Raw genomic sequence first — 22,284 nt, 5'->3', positions numbered from 1 at the left:
TTTAAAAATTAATATCACTACAGTTATTATAAAATAGACTACACATTTTAGTTACACTACAATATATATTGATATAAGACCGGTAGAATATTAATTATTTCACGTCAAAAATTGTAAAATATAGTGTGGGCATACACCGCCCATGTAGGCCTAGTCTCCCTCCTCACACACAATTTGATTTCCAATTGGCAGCAAAATAAGCAGCTTCTTAATTTGGTTACCAATCGTAGTTGTCCAGGGGATAAGTATCCTAAGCTGTAGTTCTATTATGGGGTAGGCCCAGTTGTCCTAGAGGATAATAGGTCAACAAGCAAAAACGTTATCAAAATGGAACGGGGCCATTTGTAGGGGCCTAAATGCAAACTTGACTTATACGCACCGCCATATAATTGTAAAGCATCATTTGTTCTTAAATCTAGATAACCGCGACCACTTTGGTCGAAATCATAATTTCTTCTCGATAAACCACCTTAGACGAAATCATAATATACCTATATATCGCGCTGCAAATACTCTAATGAAGAAAAAGCACCTGGAAATGCAAATCGCGCATACCGAACCGTGCGCCGCCAACGAAGACAAAAATATTACAAAACCAACAAACAAACAACAAGGAGGAGAGAAATAATAGTATTACAAACCAACAAACCAACCCACTGAGTCATGACCAGAGAGATGGTATAAGCCGAAGGCTAGAGGGCGTACTCCAGACTGAAATGCGATTCCAACAGGAGTGGAACCAACAAGATGGCGGCCGTAAATTTGTTCAAAAACATTATTTAATAAAAAAAATATATAATAATTATAATACATTATGACCACATAAATTACAACACGTATTCTTGTTAAAGCACAGTGAGGTTTTTATCAAATTAATTAATCGCATGGAATGAATAATTAGCAATTTTTTTATACGAGGATATAGAATGTGATACGCGTAACACGCTGAGTTGCGTATCAATCTCACGCAGATAGCCTCAACACACAGGAGGCAATAGTAGTGCCTACTGCGAGCTATGGCATGTCTGATTGGTCTATTGCAGCCGCCGCCATCTTGTTGGTTTCCTCTAATTAGGAATCACTTTTTGACCTGCGATAACATTGGAGTTTGCAATCTAGCCTTCGGCTATAAAATCTTTGGCCATATGACACCAAACGTAACGTCGTTGTTAAAAAAAGAAGGGATATCCGTTTGAACATAATAACAAGAGGATCCAAACATATATAAGTACCATGTCTACTTCATCAAAACGTCGCAATCCAACAACAGCAGAAGAACAAAACTACTGTAAAACGTTGGTGAGTTGTTTGGACCTTTTACATTGTAAATGTAGGACTAGGCCTAGGCCTAGGCCTATATAAGGAAGGCTAGCCTCTCTCTACTCTAGGGCTAGGCCTAGGCCTAGTCTAGCCTATAATAACTAGGCCTAGCCTAGTGTCTGAGCCTAGCCTAGGTAGGAGGCCTATAGGTCCTAGCCTAGCTGGGCCTGCTGGGCCTGCTGGGCTAACCTACGCACAAATTGGATGAGGGACTCATTTGGTCGAAAAGCTATTATATTATGGAATTCGTTATCGAAGGATGTAGTAGTAGCTTCAAGATCAACCAATCAATTTAAGTCCGGTCTTGAACGGGCATGGTCCAACCACCCTCTTAAATTTGCGCCATATTCAAGAGTTGATGTAATTATCAAGAGGGGCTTATAGGTATAGCCTAGCCTCGACTCCGGACCCAGCATTGTTGAGCTCCGGAAACAAGTAAACAAGTAAGTAAACAAGTAAGCCGACTGAAACATCTGCCAATTGAAGCACAATTAAATGTATGAAATGCCACTTATGCCGTTTGTCATACAACATGTAATCTAAACGATGTGTGTGGTTCAATACAATATTTCAACATTTTATTTTTTTTCAGATTGTATTTACCCTGTTTATAAAAGTATACTAGATATACTCACCTATCTGGGAACTTCTTTCCCGCTTAGGGCAAATCCAATGTAATATATAATCCTTTTATCAATATGGTACTGCTAATAGCCGTATCATTGTCGCCACGGCAAATTCAGTGGCTAAACTGCCCCGATTTCTGGTCTCTTCCAACCGTTTGCGCATTCTCCAGACATCCATACGTCACCTGCTGGGAGCTAGTTCGTTTCACACCTGTTTTTATTTCGACTTCCTTTTGACTCCAAACTTGTTTGTAACTTATTGTGAATAAGCTTTGAGTCGAAATAAATGACAGGTGCGAACTGGAACTAGCGCACCTGCTGTACTAGATCCAGGCGCCCGCAGAGAGACGGTTGGCTATTCATTCATTGGCCACCCCATTGCGGTCGATATTACACTCCCCCGGTTTTGAAAAGGAGGTAGTCACCCACCGACATGCATGGTTGTGGGGGCGGAGCCTGTATAAGATTAATCTCCCTAGGGGATGGGCAAGTGGGCTGATCGCAGAAGACCGTGATTTCCCCGAAAACGATGCCCTTTTGTCTGCCTCTCTTGCTCGGCGTAGTGAAAATAACAAGTCAGGATGGAAGTGTGCATCAAAAGCGCACGACGGAGGCAGGGTTGTCAGCACTGGGCCAGGACCCAGAGAGCCCGCTGTCAAAGCACGCCGCTTACTCCCCTTCTTGTCGGATCCTGGAGCGGCAGGCGTCTGGGAAGGCACTGCGAGTTTTGCCTCCGCCCGCTCAGCAATGGCCGTAAAAGTCGCCGCCCCCACGAATCTGGCCATGGCGGCCAGTGCTAGAAGATGTATGAGGACAGCGGGATATTGTTAACCTGTGCGTACCAGTCTACCTCCCTCCTCCTTAAACATCCCATGCAATTTTAGCATTTCCCCCTGGGTTTGGATGTCTAATGCTTCCCAGGACACATCCGTGGGAGCAAGCTTCATCCGTTGAAGTGTAACCAGCAACTCCTGTAGTTCCGCACACGGATGGGCGATCCATGATTGCGGCCGTAAACGGGGGGAAATGCCGGGCCTGCATATGTACCGGATGTCGGTGGCATCACATCTGGGAAAGAAACATGACACCCCCTCAGTCGATGGTGCTGGTCCTTCCTTTATTGTCACCACTTGGTTCTGAGCACCCCGGTCCTCCATTGGCGCCTTCCCCATGCCCTGGACACTGGAGGGTGAAGCACCTGCTTGACCCCCAGACGAGGTTCCCTCTAACTGTGTGGTCGTCCCCACCATCTTCCCTTCTGGTTTGGAATCACTGATGGTTCTAAAACGATAGAAAAATATAACCAATATTAATTATTGGATAATACGCACCGCCGAGACTCTGGAGCTGGCTCTCAGCAAGTGGCACATTTGTAGCGGTCAATATTGAGTGCATCTAGCTGCGAAATATTGACACACACACCCCGTGGTACCAGATGTCACAATAATCACACTGGATCATAAAAGCCCCACCCCATTGCTGCTAGCAAAAACAAGGTCTGAAGCCACTTGGGTAAACGTGTTCCTGCAAGGCTTCAGTTTATTGTGATTCAGCACTATGACCTTGTTTCGCAACTGCATCCGAAACACAGTGATGGAGTAAGGACCCCACGATAACTGCCAGTCCTTTCCATGGAGGACACAACCCCACCACCGCCGGATCTGGACCGTCTCCCTGCAACTCCCCACATGAAATCAGCCGGAAGGTTCACTTCCTGCCCCAACATCAACATATGGTCATCCGGGTTATGAATTTGGAGGACTTTACAGAGACACTCAAAAAGTTCGCTTTCAAAATTACGGCCTTGAATTTATCTTGAATCGCCACAGTCCGAATGAACCTCGAACGGGACCCCAAACCGACTAAAAAAGTTACCCACTAAGGCCCTGGCAGTCACCTCTGCGGTCTGTGAAAGTAACAGGCTACTTTCCACACATTTTGAGAATTGATCCACCATTATCAGGATCTGAATGTTACCCGCCTCCGACTTAGGTAATGGTCCCAGGAAATCAACGTGGACCCGCTCCATTGGCACCCTGAGCGAAACGCAATTAACAGAGACCTGCCCTTATGTGTAGTCTTTTTGTATGTAGCATTCCACATCTCTCCCCATACCATACCAAAAAAACTTGGCCTGGAGTCGTAGTTTGGTGCACGACATTCCATGGTGCCCGGACGATGGGATGTCGTGATGAAGCCTAGGCATGCAGTTCATGTAGCAAAATTAGCCGCTCTTCCCCCCTCCCACATGTCCTCCATAAAATTGTAAAGGAGCCGATCCTCCCCGATACGTAACCAATGCGGATTTAGCCACAGGTGTTTAGTCGCCAAACTGGAGCTAAATAATTCCCCTTATGGGGGTTCCCCCAATTCTAGCCATCCCCTGATAGCCACTAAGTCGAGATCCTTAGCCTGAAATTGCTCAAGCTCTTTACAGGGGTATCCCCAACACATGGACACCCGGCCATCGGGTTGTATAGCGGACGGCCGTCTTTTTTAACCAAGTTAATGGCACAGCACGAAGGCCCCGTATGACCCCACCTGGGTCCACGAACCCCTCCTCATTAGGGTCGGGTTCTATCTGCCAGATTTGTGAAATAGGGACCACGTCATCTACCTCCTCCCGAAACATGCAATAAGAGCATCCCCCGCATGGCAAATCCCCGGGGTCAACTTCCTGATCAAAGTGGTGAACCGGTTTGGCCTGACAGGATAACGCATCCGCATTCCCATGGAGTACCCCCGTACGATGTTCCAAGACAAGATTATAGAGGCTGAGTTCCTCTATCCACCGGGCTAATTGCCCTTGTGGGGTTTTTGAAGGACAATAACCAGACCAGACTGCTATGGTCTGTTCTAACCTGGAAAGGTCTAGGGGAGAAAATGCCTCGTTAGAAACACCACCGCTAGTAATTCTTTGCAGGTCGTACAGTAATTGCGCTGCTTCCCCATGAGATGGGTGCTAGCATAGGCAATTATTTGTATTAGCTCTCCCCTTAACGCCAGGTCTGACGCATTCACATCTAAAATGAATTCGTCCCCGGTGCTGATGACACGGCTTGATGCTAACAGCAATGATCTTGCAGTTCGTGCACCTCTTACACTAGAGACTTGTCCCAGTATCCGTTCAACCGTTATGTTGCAATGACGGCATGTCGTGACTGTCTTCAGATCTCATCCTCTCTAAAAATGAGCTCTGTGTTGATGGCTACCATCTCACTCTCCTTGTGAAGAAGCTTATACAGCAAGTAGAAGTGAAGGTTTGCTGTAAAGAAGAAAAAAAAAATACTAAATAACAAACTATATTTAAAAAAAATAATGATGTTTAAATAACAGAAAAACTCACCTCATTTAGCTCTGTGATTGAGGCGTTGGTGGTAACCTTCCGCATCGTGGTTGCTGTCGGACAATCCATTGGACTGTAGATGTCACCATTAATCCAGTAGTCGTTCATGTAAGTGAGAAGTTCCTGGAGTTAAGGCGATTGCCCGGCGTTGCGTCGCATCTGTCTGAAGATAGCCTCCACTTTCACTACGTTTTTTTCCCGCAACATCCGCATAACAGAACGCAACACAGCTGTAATAGTCCACACTCCTCTTGCCTAACATCACAGCAACAAATAGTACTTGCTTTACCGATGTCCCCATACTGATGAAGCTGTGAATGTGAATATCTGACTAAACGGATCTCTTATCAACTACTTGTAAAGATATTTTTTAAAACGTTATAAGAATGTTAACGAAACAAGACAAGTATGTACATTGTAATTTAAACAAAATGAAAGTGTACAGGGAAAAATTCTAACCACACTCTTGATCTTCCCAGTATGTCCATAGCACCGGTTGCAAATAAAAATGGTTTTTGGAGTTCGAATTGCAAGTTTGACGGATGCCTCCTTGGTCTGGACAATTTCCTTTGTAGGTTGTCTTATTTTGCGAGGCTGGAATTAGGCAGTGTAGGATTAATAATCATTAATGCACGATCATTTTGAGTAAAAGCGCATGATTTGCAAACATTTTTTAACGATCAAAATATAATGATCGAAACTGAACAGTTTTCAGAACAGATAAATGTGTTGTACTTTATATCAACATTAGATTTTGCCATGCATATATAAATATATATTGCTTGAATAAAAAAATGTGACATGATAAAAATATAAATGTACGTACTTGACACCATCCCGCATATGTGCTCGTGGAGTCGTCTAGTGTACTGTATACCCCATCTCTTTCTAAAACCATTGCTTTGCAGGTTAGGGCAGGAGTCCTACGGTAGCACCGCCAAGTTGTGTTCGCCCGCCTCTGATCAACCTTTGTATATTGGTATCCTAGGCTATCTATCAAAGTTGCCTGTTAAATAAAAATGTCATCATAATGGTGTAATCTTTTTCCTTCCGCATTTTCTGCGGATAACTAACTCGTCAAAGTGACGAGTTCAAATCTAGTTGAATTTTAGTTAATTTAATTAATTCAATTTTTGATTATAATTTTGTTGTGCATTTTATTTTGTTTATCTTTATAAATTCTATTTATTTTAATTTAATATACATGTTTATGTCTCGTCATATTGTATTTTTGTGAGGGTCCCTAATGATCAGCTTCGACTGGATGGACCACCCTTGTAAAATATTGTTGAAATAGAAAATTAAAAAAAACATGTGTATTTATATACATAAAAATACTCTTTAAACCATATCCGGGCATTTATTGGTATGCAGTGTGCTCTCTGTGCACCTGGGTGCTTTTAGCATGTTTTAGTAGAACCTCATTTTTAATGTACAGGTAAATAACTGTCAACTGGTTAGGTTTATTTCGAAACTGAAGACTATCCTCTGTTATAAGTGATGTTTCATAGCATTCAAGCTATCAAGTGGCTGCTACGTCTGCAAGTAAAATCCCCAGACTATAGACAATTTTTTAGGACAACCTCATCTGGGAATTAAATACGGAAATGATAGCAAAAAGACTTTACCTACTGAGAAAACTTATTCTTTTTTTGAGAGTGTTCTGACCTTTCTTTCCTCTGCTATTCTATAATCTCTGGGTCAAGGATACAAATTTGTTACAAAAAATTGTAAATTTAAGTTAACAGGTTGTACTGTAACCTCTTAACAGCTACAGTCTCTTCTTTTTAAATATACTGTACCAATAGAGCATGTTTGTGAATACTTGATATCATTTTATATCATAAAACCCTAACGATTATACAGTATAATGGGCCTTTCTGGGCATAGATTACATGTAGTATAACAAATGCTTGTACTGCAACCTGCGTAAGAATACAATAAATATCCTATCACAAGTCGTCTGGTAATCAGCACGTAAGTTAGGAACTTTGTATAGTACAATGTACAACAACGTATCACGTTTTGTATCATGCGTCGTAACATCTCCACGTTACGAAAGAAAATGATGACGGGGGTACGTTGGAACGTTCCAACATAAGGGCGTGGTTGCGGACTGGTCCATTATAATACAGGGGTGTTCTAGGAACTTTTCACTTTCGTATCTATGGCGAGCACGGGCTGGTTTGTGTAATATCATTTTATATCGTAAAACCCTCGCGGTTATAAAGTATACCGGGCCCTTCTGGGCATAGATTAGATGAAGTGTGACTGACCAAACAGCCTGCAGTAAAATTCATAACAAAATATTGATATTTGTATAAACTCCAAAATGTCACTGATTAACAGTATTGTTTAGTGTAGAACCTTTGTTTGGTGGCGCTATTGCTGTTTCGCATCCACCTTGTATTTCAACTCCTGTTATCTAAACTTTATCGTGTATAGCACACCTTAGTATTAATGAAGCTTCATAAGTATTTTTATAAATGAAAATCAAACAAATGAAATAGTTAAATTGATAATTTTACAGACGTGTTTTCTTTTAATCTATCAAATACTCGGTGCCACTCTATATAATAATCTGTAATTGTGAGTGTTAAAACTGAATATGATTTTTTTTACCGTCAATGTGACACAATTTATTTAAATTTGTGATTAGTTCAAAAGTGATACCCCTGTGTTTTCATGGGGATACCTGATCAGCCATTTTAACTTGATTATTATATTACATTTTTATCAAGTTGAGTTGCTGTTTTGGATCATCAGGATGTGCTTTTCCCGGTTGTCCACCTGTCAGAGAATCGACCACATCACGACTTATGTATACACTCTACCTGTTCATAGGAACTGGATTATCATGTGCACTTCTTTCAGAAACATTTGAGAAAAAATTAATGCAGGTAAATGTTATTGATTGATACCTATGTTTGCTGTCTGACCGACTGAAATATCGTGTGTAATAATCACTATTTTGGTTGAAACACAGACAGAAATATCAGATTCTAAACAAAATGTTTAAGCTAAAATCTGTTTTTCTTTTATTGTTGTATCCCAGCCTACAGTGTGTATAATAATCTATAATTAATGTGTTTAAACAAAATCTTCTTTTTTTATCAGCAAAGTGGATTTAAAGATTTCTGTGCCAAAATTAAAGCTGGAACCAACTGTACAATTTTATTGGAATATTTGGCTGTTTACCGAATATGTTTCTGTATGGCACTGTTTTTTATGTTTTTTATGGTTGCTACATATGGAGTAAAGACAAGCAAATCTGCCAGAGGGATGCTTCATAATGGGTAAGAACTTCTTTCAATTTTGGAAATGGAATGCAGAATATGGATGTTTTAATTTACTGGATTGACTCGAAAAAACGCATTTGTTGGGCTCTGGGTTGGTTGTCGGAACCAGTTTATACTGAATGTAAACTTTATTCAGAGCCAGGCCTAGACGGATGATTGTTTTGAAGGATATCTTTTTTTTCTAGTGGCTATCGTGAGCGTAGGTACTGCATGCTTTTTCACAATTTAAATTTTTCCTGCAATTCTATAAATACATTTGCTAAATTGTGTCTGAAAAACTTAGTTATTAAATAGTAAAATTGTGTTTTATTTATTCTATTTGGAAAAAGAAATGCAAGTCTATTAATTATTAAAACTATAATTCTCCCTGCTAGTCTGTCATCTTACTACTAAGTAATCAATCATAATTGGCTTGTTTTATCCTGAGCAATCCATTCTTCAATGTTTTTCTTGCATGGATCACTGATATTGACCAAAAGTGCAATATGCCATAGATATTTGAATAGCATAGAACCCAGCAACATGAGAAGAGAGCTAGGGTATTTTATATTTGTATGTACTGTATTTTTGAAAAGGCCAACAGAGTTTCCCCATGGGGATAATAAAGATGGAATTGAATTGAATTTGATTCCAATGTTAATATTCAATTGTCTCAGTTGGACAACAACTTCATCATAATTGAATGGCTGTGTATTGAATATATTATAATTAATAAATATTAAATATTAGAAATTGTGCTTTAAAAAATAAATAATTGTGTGTATGATTTTCATGATTGGATTAATTTTAAATTTGAATTTTGTTTTGTGTAGGTTTTGGTTTTTTAAGACGCTATTGTTATTTGGCTTAATTGTAGCTGCTTTTTACTTGCCTAACATTAGTTATATTGCTGAGATAGGCATGTATATTGGATTTATTGGTGCTGCTCTGTTTATCCTGTTTCAACTTCTCCTTCTGATTGATTTTGCAGCATCATGGAACCATAGTTGGTAAATTTTTTGCTTTCCAATAATAATTTTGATAATCTATTCTGACCTTTATTTATTTATTTATTGGATAATTTTATAATTTGGCAAAAGTTTAAATTTTCAACGATACTAAATAATAAAGGAGCAGATATACTTGCTATTGCTATTGCTTGCTATAGATTTGCTATTTCTTTTTATGTAAATCGATTTTTATCTGTTGTTAGTTAAGACACATAAGTGTTACAGTACTGTATATCAATTTTTAATGCATTTTAAACCTTTTAATGCTGATTAAATCAATGAAACAACTTGATGTGTCAATATTTTTATGTGATGACCTACATTTTTTTTAGCCCCAGGCATGTAGAATTTAAAAGCAGTTCAAATTTCAAATGTTAATGCGTTTGTTTTAAGATATTAGTAAGTTATTTATTTATTGAAAATGTGGCAAATAGCGGAAACCATGAGCCAATGGCCCAACACAGAAGTGGGTACCTCTTGACAACAATAATAACAGCAGACATTCACAGTAGGCCTATGTGATTTAGAAGTTAAGTCAGCAGAAATAGTGACTCCCAGCAATTTAGCTTTCGTACCAATTGGAATCAGAAATTCTGTAAATAGGTGGAGAGACGTCTCAGATCTGGATGTCTGCTTGAGAACCTTTAGATAATTTAAATATCTTTTAAAACCTCAACACCACTGAGTATACTCAGAGGACAAGACTCAACACCACTGGGTATAGGCACAGGATAAAATTAATGTTTTTTTGGTATAAAATATCTTTTTTTTTATAGGTCTGAAAAAATGAAAAGCAATAACACCATCTTGTGGTTCATAGGTATGACATTTTTAGCACATTCTTACATACACCCCATTGTACACTACTCAGCTACAAATACACCTGTAAGGTAATAACCATATTCTGCTAAAAAAAACATGTACTGTATTATTCTTAAATACGTCCACAATACTTATAATTTGAATTAAAATGTTGTAAAATTGTATAATGTCTTTGATGTTTTGTTTAATAATGTAAAATACCATTGTTAAATATGGAGACTAACAAGAAATGTATTATTACTGTACAATATTACTTACATTAGTACACAAATATTAAATTACATTATTACTGACAAAATGACTAATACCTGTATTTTGTTTTTGCTTTTTCAGTTCTAAGTTTGTTTATTATAGTGTTCTATGCTGGTGTACTAGTTGGTATCTACGTGCTTATCACACAGTTTGCTCTTGATAGTCATTGCACCTTAAACTTGTATTTCATCATTACTAATTCTGCAGTCTGTTTGATCCTTTCTCTTTTAATGATGTTACCTTCCGTTCGTAAAAGTAAGTTTTTCCTAATAATTAATTTTAATATGTACAGTGTGTACCTCCCTAATACGGACTACCCAGAAATCCATATTTCATGCTAAACCCGATGTTTGTCGCAAAGTCCCTTATTTTGAGGGGCTTGTTTTGTTGGAAACAAATCATGTCGGGTTGATTTCTTGTGTATGGAGGGGACACTTTTAATTACTATTATTTTGGCATTTCTCTGTCTAGTTACATAAAGTAATTGTAATTATTTTTTACTACTTTTAGAGCAATCGGATTGTTGCCTGTTGCAGTCATCTATTATAAGCCTATATATAATTTATCTCACCTGGACAGCCATGTCTATTGAACCACCAGTAATTAGTAAGTTGTTGTAAATAAAAACCCACGCCCAAAGAATGAATGTGTATCCTAGCCTGCTGGTGCAAGTTCATTTTTGATTTGGGAGTTGGGTTGAAAATAGTAATATTATTAGCGATTATAACAATTTATAAATAGGACTCCATCAAAGAAATACAAATATTGCTTTGCATAGTTATTTCTGATTATTAACGCATGACACGTCTCCAGAGTCTGAATATGCATCATGACATTAAAAAAAGCTTTATAATTTATATATAATTAAAATATATAATCATGAACCAATGAGGTTCTAATTGTGAGTTTAAATTTGCAGTAGTTTTACATGATACAGTAGGCTTGTAATTGTATTAAAAGTGGTCTTCCACTATCTTCACTCTTGCAAATAGCGCGTACTATCTGTACAATGATCATGACATACTATGACATTTAACTACATTACTAGACTAGTCTTTCTATATTTATTGTTGATGTCTTTTTATTTGTAATTTACTTTCTACAACATTCACATGTTGTGAGGATTCAGATGTAGATTTCTTTATTCCATTCACATTTTCCATTAATATTTGTAGATAAGATACCAAATGGCATTTCTCAAGAGACTGGAGAAACCCAATTTAAATATAACCAGACATTCTGTGGTCCAGGAGATTCTGTGCTTTCAAACCTGATCAACAACTCGTACAATGATCTTATTAAGGCAATTGCAGATGCCACCATCATGATTGTAATGGTAGTTTATGCAAGGTTTGTTTTTGTTAAACATTTAAACAATTTAATTTAATCGATTGATGTGTACTGTAACTGTAGAATCTGTATTTTTTATTTATTTAGTTGAATTTGTTCATTTATAATAATTATATAATTCTTTTCATTTTAATATGTCATGTATATGCATGCGTGCAATAGCAACAGACAACCTACAAACTCTCTCTCCTAATTTACAGATATTAATTACTACTGTTTATTTCCAACATAAAATTGAAATTTTAATATTTCCTCAAAAGGTTTCTGGATCTGTTTAATTTACCTAATAGAGGAACATGCATGTACTTGAAAATTTAGATTGACTGTTACACTACCATACATGAACCAGCCAACCATTTATGATAATGCCATGTTGTGCTTTTTTGTGCCAGATTGATTCATTCATCTCTCCGATTCTATTTGTCTAAATACTGTGTGTAGCTGTCATTAATTTGTATGTGATCATGGATTTTTTCATGACATTTTATCCAGTAATACTTTCCAATGTGCATTTTTATGCTACTGAAGTAAAAAGATTCTTGACACTTCTTCACACATGACATAATTTTGGTTGTATTGTAGTTTTGAAAATGAAAAAATGATAGCGGCAGTAGGATCCCGCATCCCACTCATTGGGAAGTGTCTTGTGCGAGCAATAGTAAGGGAGCAAATGCATGATGCATACAGGCCTGCTACTTTCAATAATATGTATTGCGTTTGTAATTCATTTTCTGCATTTTCGCAAAGGATGAGGTATAATAGTTTGTTATACGTTTTTAATGGTCAGCAGGTGCATGAATTTTTATTGAATAATATCAGATGTTACGTTTGTTGCATGTATATGTCTTGTATTTCATAACTGTACTACTCAACAATCAGTATAAACCTGCCTGTTATTTTGTTAAATTTGTCAACTAATTTTATGAGTTTGCTGTTACAAAGATAAGAAGTTATACAAAACCTGTGTTCAGGCTGATCAGATTTGTGGAGGCTTGTTGCCTTCACAAATGAACACAATGTTGTTTTCCAGAAGCGTTCTGAACTTGTTCATTCAAAGTCAATATTTCTTGTGATGCCACTCTTGGAAGTGCATTAGATGACACATATCTGAATCTCTTGGATATCTTTCAACAAATATTCAACAAATGCAGATAATTCCTTCAACAAATGCAGATAATTATATTTTCTAACCTCATAAGGTATTTTAGGTCATTTTAGTCATTCTGAGGTATCTACCATTATGCTCTGATATATGCATTACTCAGCGCAAAAACTACTACAGTTTGCACTCATCAAAAACTGAAACTATACTCTTGGAATCCCTACAGTGTAATGATGTATTGAATGATTTGTTGTCAGTAACCATTTAATTGCACTTTTTAAGCATTTTTCAGATTTCTGAAGGTGCTTCCTTTTTCTCAAAAACACTCAAATTTTGTTTTGATTCCTTCAACTTCCTTTAAGTATATGGTTTAAAGTGAGTAGGTGAATGGCCACTCTGCTGTGTGGTCCTTACTGAGTGGACAACACATTGTATATATTGATAATTTTCTGTCTATCGCACCACTTCCAACTTGTACATGTATGGAATTCTCCACGCTTTATCTGTAGATTAGCCTTTTATAGACCATCCTTCTATTTAGGAACACAAGGCAAAACAGTCAAACCAATTGCAGTTTAAAACTAGAAATATAATACACCATGAATGAATTAGGTGGTACGCACATAGAATATGATAGCAATATTGCAAGAAATGCACACTCTTCAGCTCTTAATTTAGAATTTCAGAAAAAGTTAAGGTAAAATAATAATTTCATTTCAATTCATAACTGGAAATAAATTAACCTATGTAAACATGGTAAATAACAATAACGTCATGTTTATTAGCATACCGCCATGATTACTGCACAGCAATTCTCTAAAAATACCTTTTGTTTTAATAGCTATCTATCTATTTCAAATTTGCTCAAATGTTAATTTAGTAAGCCTATAGCATTAACATTTACAGACAGGCTAACTAATTCCAACACTCTACTTTCAGTGGGCACTAACAATGTGTTTTATAGTGTATTAGGCCTATGTCTTCCAGTCACTTTTTGGCACAATTGAGATGCAAGACGATCAGTCAATAAAAGGTAATGTCCGCCGGTCACATTTTACCAAAATGTATCATTTGAATATAAACGTATGTTCACGAACAATTTGGGTCAAATAACTGTCAATGTCAAAGATCAACTGCAAATACAGTGTGTGTATATATATATATATATTCACTGTATGTACAATGTGCATTTTCATATTTATTTTATGTTTACAAAGAAATGAATAGCTAGTACAGTATCTTAGAGGAGGTATGTTTACAGACCAATCATTTAAGTTCAAATCTAGTTTAAATGGAAGGTACTGGAGTTTTAGATGACTTCATGTACAATTTTGTTGTGATGTATGGCCATTTCCATTTTACAACTGTTTATTTTATTCTCTTCCATCATAGTTGGTTGTTTATCCATGCTTAATTTTCTCCCACATAAGTTTTGCCGAACCATACTTTTCACAATCTTCATTTTTCATTTTGATGACGAATAAAGTAGTGAGTAGAGTAATATTACCTACCATATTTAATATACAATTCAGCACAATAATACCATAAACTTACAAGTTAGTAATAGAATTATACACCTAATTTTTAAGCATGTTTTTTGTTAACAAGTTGCTTATTTTCACACATCACCAAACCCTAAGTGGCCATCACCATCATGCTAAGAGTTACCATCTAAGTTTAATTAATCATCTTTCCACAATGTTGGTTGCTCTAAACAAAATAAGCAGTAATCTTAGTTGCATATGTGCACACTTAATTACTGTTCAATTTGGAGCTTTTTTTAGGCAATTTTATGTATTTAGAAATTGTCAAAATTCATATTTTTTCTCACACAGCACATAATATTGGAAGATTTTTTCCACTTGATTTTTGAATAATAACACAAATCCTGCAATGGGAAATTGAATGTAAAGAACATGTCTATTTTGAATCTCTTTCTCGGAATTTCAATAAAACAACTTTTCATAATTTTGGTATAAATTTAATTTTTTTTATACATATCACTAATAACAAGTTTAAGCAATAATCCAATTATTTCAGAGGTCGTTTTGCACACTCTTTCTAATCTAGTCTTATTCTCTATTTACAAACAAATATACATACATGATTATAAATGTAATACAATATGAACCATATAGCTAATATAATATGTTGCACTTGCACCAACTCGTTCTGGTGACAAGTTCAAAGTTCTAGTTTCTATATTTATTTTCAATGGGAATTGATGCTCATAAATTGTTTTTATTTGGCATGTACTATTTCTTGCTTTTCTTACCAACAGTGTTGTAAATGCCAGACGATGGCATTGTTTCCCCCGACGTGGAACTGTAAGTACTTAATATGAACTATAAGATGTTTTGTACGTATACTGTACTGTCTGTAATTTGGCGTGAAACATCAATAAAACAAATTTTTTAATATTGATGTACATTGGATAGCTATGCTGTGTACAGTTGGTATTGAGTATTGACGTTTTTGTTTGTATGCTTTCATTTTCATCAGATTTTTTTTTATTAAAGATACATTTTCCCCTTGAAAAAATAATGTTAATTATTTTAATTATTCACTATTGAATTCATAAACCATTTAAAACTGTTTATTTTGTCTTTCTCTCAAGCAAAATCATTATTTTGTGTGTTATATTAATAGAACCTATAGTAGCCTATTCAAAGTTTGATTTTACTCATCTTTATTTATCGTATCTTAGGAGACAATGCATTTAATATATGTTGTCAATGTCAGTGAAAAATGTGATCATCCAGTGCATGTTTCGTGTGTGTTATAGGAAAATAATGAAATCCTATTATACAAATAATGAATGTTTTGTATTGGATGGTGGATAATATTTCATGAGTTGAAAGATAGACTGCTATTTAACCAGCTACTAGAGTAATTATGAAAGAAATATATGCGACTAATTTTGCATTTGTTTTCTGATTGTCTAATTTTGAATGAGTTTACTAATTTATTCATTTTACCCATAAATATACCGATTTAATCATGTATTTCTATATATGTTACTAGGAAGGTGCTTGCTGTCTATGTGATCCACTTGGAGAAAAAACAGAACTTGAGGGTAAAAATATATTACTATCATAATCATTTTTAATATGATAGGCCTATTAAAACCACACATCAGGATTTTGTTGTCATTTGCAAACCTATTTCCTTTTTTTTTAAAGAGTTTCCTCTAGCTAGACAGCACTTAAGCAAGGGAATCAGTGACGAAGAAGAATGTTCTCAGCCATCAAATAAGCGAAAGAAAAAGAAGAAAAATGATCAGAAAAATAAACGAATTCAGGAAGAAAAGGGATCGAAAAAGAGACCTGTTTCAGGTGTAATTCACAATGAAGAAGAAGGCGTTGTATACAATTATTCATTCCTTCATCTTGTCTTTATGTTGGCATCATTTTATATAATGATGACGCTCACAAATTGGTACAAGTAGGTACATTTTCATTAACTTATTATGTTTTCCTATATAGGAAATCATTGAATTAGAAAAGATATATAACATACACGTGACATCGTAAATAAATGGACACCAAAAGTAGCTCATTTGAATATGGAATTCATTTATTTATGGCAAAGATCAATTACACTTCTGGCTATTTTTATCTAAGTAAACTGAAAATATGTTACAAATGATTTGCCATTTGTTTCTCTCCTCTACAACCCTTCTTTACGTTAATAAAAAAAAAGGTTATTGGTTAAAATTGCAGAAAATAGAATTTTCAACAAAAATGGTGTATTACAGCATACATTTACAGCATACATTTAAACATACATTGTGAATAATTTTTCACCAAAACCAATTTAATTCTGTTTCATTCAAATACCTAAATAAAATGGCCTTGCAGAAAACAGTGAATTGCACCAAAATTTACATTCAAATCATACATTACAAATGACAACAAGGCAACAAAAATTGATGTTATTAAATCAGAATTGCACTCCAAATAAAACTTACAGATGTATTATCCCTTTGACAAATTCCAAAAAAATAAAATATTTTGAAAAAAAAGTCATTTTGAAGTATCATAATAGTTATTAACTTTCACCAAAAATTAGTTTAAACAAATAATTTAACTGAAATACAGACGTTTTTTTGTTAAAAATATAACTTTGACTTCCAGTCAAAGTTTTTGATCAAAACATATCTCATAATGCAACCTGCTTGTGGCTACACTGTATGCATAATCATAAAACTTCCTCGCGATCTGTGTGGAAACACATTCTCAACCCTGACGAGTTGTAAACAATCCTAATTAGCATAATGCATACTCGTGAAATCTTTGTTTACTTTTGCTCGCGACGATTTTCCAGACGAAATGTAATCAAATTAATTTATCTGTTAATTACGTAAACTTGTTGTTTTTGGCTCAAATTTTCGACTTAAAGTGAATAACTTTAATATTACTTTGATATGGCCAATTTAAATTTAGAATATTTTAACCTTCATATTTTGTGTTTCAAGGGACTACATCTTACAAACATACACAATTTCAATTTACTGTATTTCCACAAAAAAACCATCCACAAAACGACATTGTGTACAATATAATAATAAATGCATAATAATGTGAGCTGTACTATTGTTTTTTTTTGTATTAAAAGACCTCAGTATGCAAAACTAGAAAACTTTCAGCGAACATGGCCTCCATTCTATGTGAAGATGGTTTCCAGTTGGGTTTGTGGTATCCTCTTTTTTTGGAACATCATTGATCCTATATTCTGTGGAGACTGTGACAGAAGAAGAGGAACTAAGCCAACTACACCGTCCAAGTATGTTTAATAGTTAATATGATATACATTTACAGGAATAGTTAATGTTAATATTTAATAATATTTAGTTTATGAAACTGGATTTTAATTATTTCTGACTGATATGTTATGTGCAGTAAAATACTCGGCTGGACAAAAGAATTAGTTTTCGATGTTTTTTTCTTTTCAGATCAAACTACAAGGGTGTAACTAATGTATAAGATGATGTCATGCTGAAACATTTTCTATTTTAAAGTTATATTAATTGTAATATAATAACAACGGAATTGATATTTAAGAAATTATATTTTTATGTCTTGATTGAAAATGGTTGATTGCAGTTTTTATCATCTTTTTCATATTATTTCAACATTGAGTTGTGGTTAGTTGCATTGGGATTTAGAATTGGTTGAGCACAACAACACTGTGTCCTGTATAGAAATTGAGAGTTAACAGTTAATCTTTAATCGAATAAAAAAACTCTCCATTCAACTCAGTCAGATTTAATGGATGCACCAATCAGGTTATGTGTTCTCTCTTTGTTACTGGCAATCTGTCATTGAGTACATTTTCAAAGCCTGATGCTTGTCAATGTGTCATATCTGGATAGTACTCTCTTGTTCAAACGCAAGGTATGTTGGTGCAGAACAGCTCTGCTTGTCCTTCAAGCTTGATCAATTTGTCTCCTCTTATCAGTCAGGGTGCTGAAATAGGCAGTGTAGCTGTAGCAGCAGTAGGCTGGTGATATGTTAAAAGAATTAGTGTCTTTCAAATACAATGTGTGGGTGTATCTCACTTTAGGCCATATTTTTCCATATACCGTATGATATTCTAGATAATTTTTTTTCACATGCTTACAACAATTATTGAATATTCTTTATGATATCTTGCATTGATTTTGCACCACATTCATATCAATCATTGAAACTTCAATAACCCAAACACAGCCTGCAACTTACTCTTTTCCCTGTAAAATCATTGAATGTTGTTGACTAAGTGTATCTCAATGCAACTCATTACAACTCAACGTTGACAGAAAAAAAGAAAAGTCTTAATTTATTAACATATTAATTTACAAATATAAGTAATAAATTAAAATGAACAATGTATTCATGTATGAATAAATAAGTAAGATAATCAATATCTATATTAAATAGAATATAACTTATATAATACCTAAATAAACTCATGTCATTTGATTTGACGATTTTTGGTCACATGGGGTGCAATAGTACTTTTTACAATTTTTTCCATGTAGGAAAAAAAAAATTGTTTGCGTTTGAAAAATATTTTTTTTAGACCATTACTTTATAAATCCAACAGGTCCGCCTATTTTTCCGCCGCAGTGATTCTTGGTACGAGTGTATCGCGACGGTACATTTTTGGAGAGATAATATGATTTTGATTAATTAATGGAACATTTGTAGAAGACAAAAAAATTTGCCTAAATCAGTTCCAGTTGCCTGTCGAAGTTTTGTAATGGAATTGCTTTCATAGCCTAATTGTATTAGACTAGGCCTATGTGATTTTAGCATAGCTTTTGGCCTAAGATTATTTGTTGACATATTCACACTACAGTAGATGTGTTTATAAATCCAAATAAATATAATATTTAATATATTATAAAAAAAAATCATATATTTACAAAAAATCAAATAAATGTTACTGTTTCAATGTGAATCAAATGTAGACCTACTACACAATCTGATTCAAATGACAGTAATCTATTTAGATATTATATAAAACAAATAATGAATGTTTTATATTCGTGTAATGGTACAATGGCATTTGATGAATAAGGAAAGATTATATTTCAACTCTGCAGTGCTTGTAATGCGCTATATAAGAATGAACTATTATTATCATTACACTCTTAAACATTTATTATTTGTACCAGCATTAACCTGTGTACTGCATGGTCTTTTTCTGCCCTAATATGTGGTTATAAACTTTGGGAGTAACTCTGATAAAAATAAAAATTATTAAAATAAAAACAAATTCTATCAAGAATATAATTAGGAACTGTTTACGAACATTGATTTTGTTATACACTATCCCTTCACTCTGAAATATCTGTTAGCTCTAAAAATGAAAGCAATACTGGATATGGAACTTTAGACTTTACTTTTGACTTTTCATGACTTTATGAAAATAAAAGACGTACGCTAAAGAAATATTGTGCTGTGTGAATATTATTACACGTAAATCAGTCGGCAGTTTCAAACATTTCAATGATAAATTATAAATAGGTAATTTATAGAAATAATATATGAAGTATTGGAATAATAAAACTACAGCTGCTTACGAACTTTGAAATCAACACAAAAAATGGCACATGGTGGTAGTCGAAATTAGATGATGCGTGCGTAGCGAAAGTATAAAATACCAAACTATAGTTTGGGTGTATTTTTTGTTTGTTTTACTTTTTTTGTTTTAAGCGGTAATACTTATTATTTACAGGTTTCGCAAATTCAAACTCAATTTCAAAAAATTCAAAATGTACTAAGTATTGATGTCAATCGCCACAGCGTTTTACTCACTGAGCCAAACCGTGATTTACTACATTCATTCTGTTCAAAGGGTAAGTGTAATTAATTATAACTTCAATCACGCAATCATTCGATGGTTGTCCGACTGCCGAGACTAAACACTGTTTTAATTTGGAGGCCTGTCATGGTATTTGTAGATCCGGCCATGACAGTACACAACAGAGGAGGTTGCGTAGTTCAGTGTTCCACAACCTTTTTTGACCGCGACCCCATGATCCTATTTTGGAGGTTTGCATGACCCAACATTGCGTATTTGAGCCACATACCCCCCCTCCCCATGTGCGGTACGCAACTCAAACTGTAGATTTAAAATGTATAATCAGTGTTGCAGATTCTGAGAACATTTGACATCTAGATCACTGTATAATTGATAAAAAGTTTCAGCATCGAAAACAATTTCGCGACCCATAATATTTTTTTCGTTGCCCAAACATTGAGTCGTGACCCATAGATTGTGGAACGGCAGCGTAGTTGATATGTGACATAGCAACTCGCGAAAACATGACCGCTGAGATGTCAAATTACTGTGGTTTTGTTTTGCCTATCTGTTTATGCTTAAAATTCAGGAAAGTGACATAGCCATTAGTGTGCCAAATGTGAGCATGTATCATTTAGCGGTTTCGAAGGAGTAATATTAGTAGTATTAATATATAAAGATACTGTTATGTATTGACATTTATAAACAGGTGCTTTGAAACAAATAGAAAGTATAGTTTAAAGAAAGTTGTGGTTTTGTATGTGTTTGCAGACAAACAATACAATTTGATGCTGCCCTCTTGCCAGCATTGCATTTTCAAATGTGGTCTAATACTATCTAATAGGCCTAATATTAAATGTTTTTTAGGAATGTTTTAATATAAACTACAGTATGCTGGTGCGGTGATGATGATGGCGTTAATCAAATCAAATCATGATAATAAACTAGATTATGGTGGTCCACACTCACAACATTGTTATATTAACTATTTAATAACTATCATAACATCTTGTAACTAACATTCAGTCTTGACTACCAGGTGTAACTATAATCAGGTGTAACTTATATCAGTCTATCTTGATCAAAGGTGTAACTAACATTTAGTCTATCTTGATCACAGGTGTAACTAACATCAGGTGTAACTTATATCAGTCTATCTTGATCAAAGGCGTAACTGACATTCAGTCTTGATCACAGGTGTAACTAACATCAGGTGTAACTTATATCAGTCTATCTTGATCAAAGGTGTAACTAACATTTAGTCTATCTTGATCACAGGTGTAACTAACATCAGGTGTAACTTATATCAGTCTATCTTGATCAAAGGTGTAACTAACATTCAGTCTTGATCACAGGTGTAACTATAATCAGGTGTAACTTATATCAGTCTATCTTGATCAAAGGTGTAACTAACATTAGGTGTAACTGATATCAGTCTATCTTGATCACAGGTGTAACTAACATAGTCTATCTTGACCACAGGTGTAACTAACATCAGTCTATCTTGATCAACGGTTTTACTAACTACCTACACATCCTACACCGTTAGTATAGTATTCTACAGAGGCAGTATGAGAAATGACACCAAAATTATAAATTTAATTTACTGTTTTTAGGTGCATAATTTATTTCCATGTATTGGTTCTTGGATTTTGTGTTCAATTCTTGGTAAAATAGAAAAAAAAATAGCAATGTAAAAGATGTTTGGTATACAATATGTAATACATTACAAACAATAGATAATATATTGGCAAAATCACTGACATTTTCCATGACTAAACTGATCAGAAAAAAAACACAAAGCTTTGTTAAGCTCATGGACAAATTCATAGAAACTAATTGTTGGCATTTATTTCAAGTCAACTGTTCATACAAATACTGTACCTGT

The 22,284-nt window shown here is 34.9% G+C and overlaps 1 protein-coding gene across 3 annotated transcripts; it reads left to right on the top strand.

Moving 5' to 3' along the window:
• The first annotated feature begins 1,061 nt into the window (after positions 1–1,061).
• LOC140051432 (serine incorporator 3-like) lies at positions 1,062–20,025 on the top strand. Of its 3 annotated transcripts, none has more exons than XM_072096644.1 (13): positions 1,062–1,299; positions 8,034–8,192; positions 8,410–8,588; positions 9,404–9,580; positions 10,357–10,400; positions 10,736–10,909; positions 11,165–11,260; positions 11,830–12,004; positions 12,587–12,662; positions 16,131–16,182; positions 16,289–16,550; positions 17,724–17,891; positions 18,061–20,025. In XM_072096644.1, the coding sequence occupies exons 1-13, from the start codon at positions 1,234–1,236 to the stop codon at positions 18,089–18,091; spliced, it is 1,659 nt and encodes a 552-aa protein (XP_071952745.1). In that variant the 5' UTR covers positions 1,062–1,233; the 3' UTR covers positions 18,092–20,025. The 3 variants fall into 3 exon arrangements, with proteins under 3 accessions (XP_071952745.1, XP_071952747.1, XP_071952746.1); XM_072096645.1 differs by lacking the exon at positions 12,587–12,662 and adding an exon at positions 15,388–15,433 and having other exon boundaries at positions 1,065–1,299; XM_072096646.1 differs by lacking the exon at positions 9,404–9,580 and having other exon boundaries at positions 1,064–1,299.
• Positions 20,026–22,284: the final 2,259 nt, after the last annotated feature.

This window comes from Antedon mediterranea, chromosome 6, assembly GCF_964355755.1.
Source record: "Antedon mediterranea chromosome 6, ecAntMedi1.1, whole genome shotgun sequence".
Lineage (NCBI taxonomy): Eukaryota > Metazoa > Echinodermata > Crinoidea > Comatulida > Antedonidae > Antedon > Antedon mediterranea.
The sequence above is the reverse complement of the archived record's forward strand: the minus strand, read 5'-3'. Positions and strand labels throughout refer to the sequence as shown.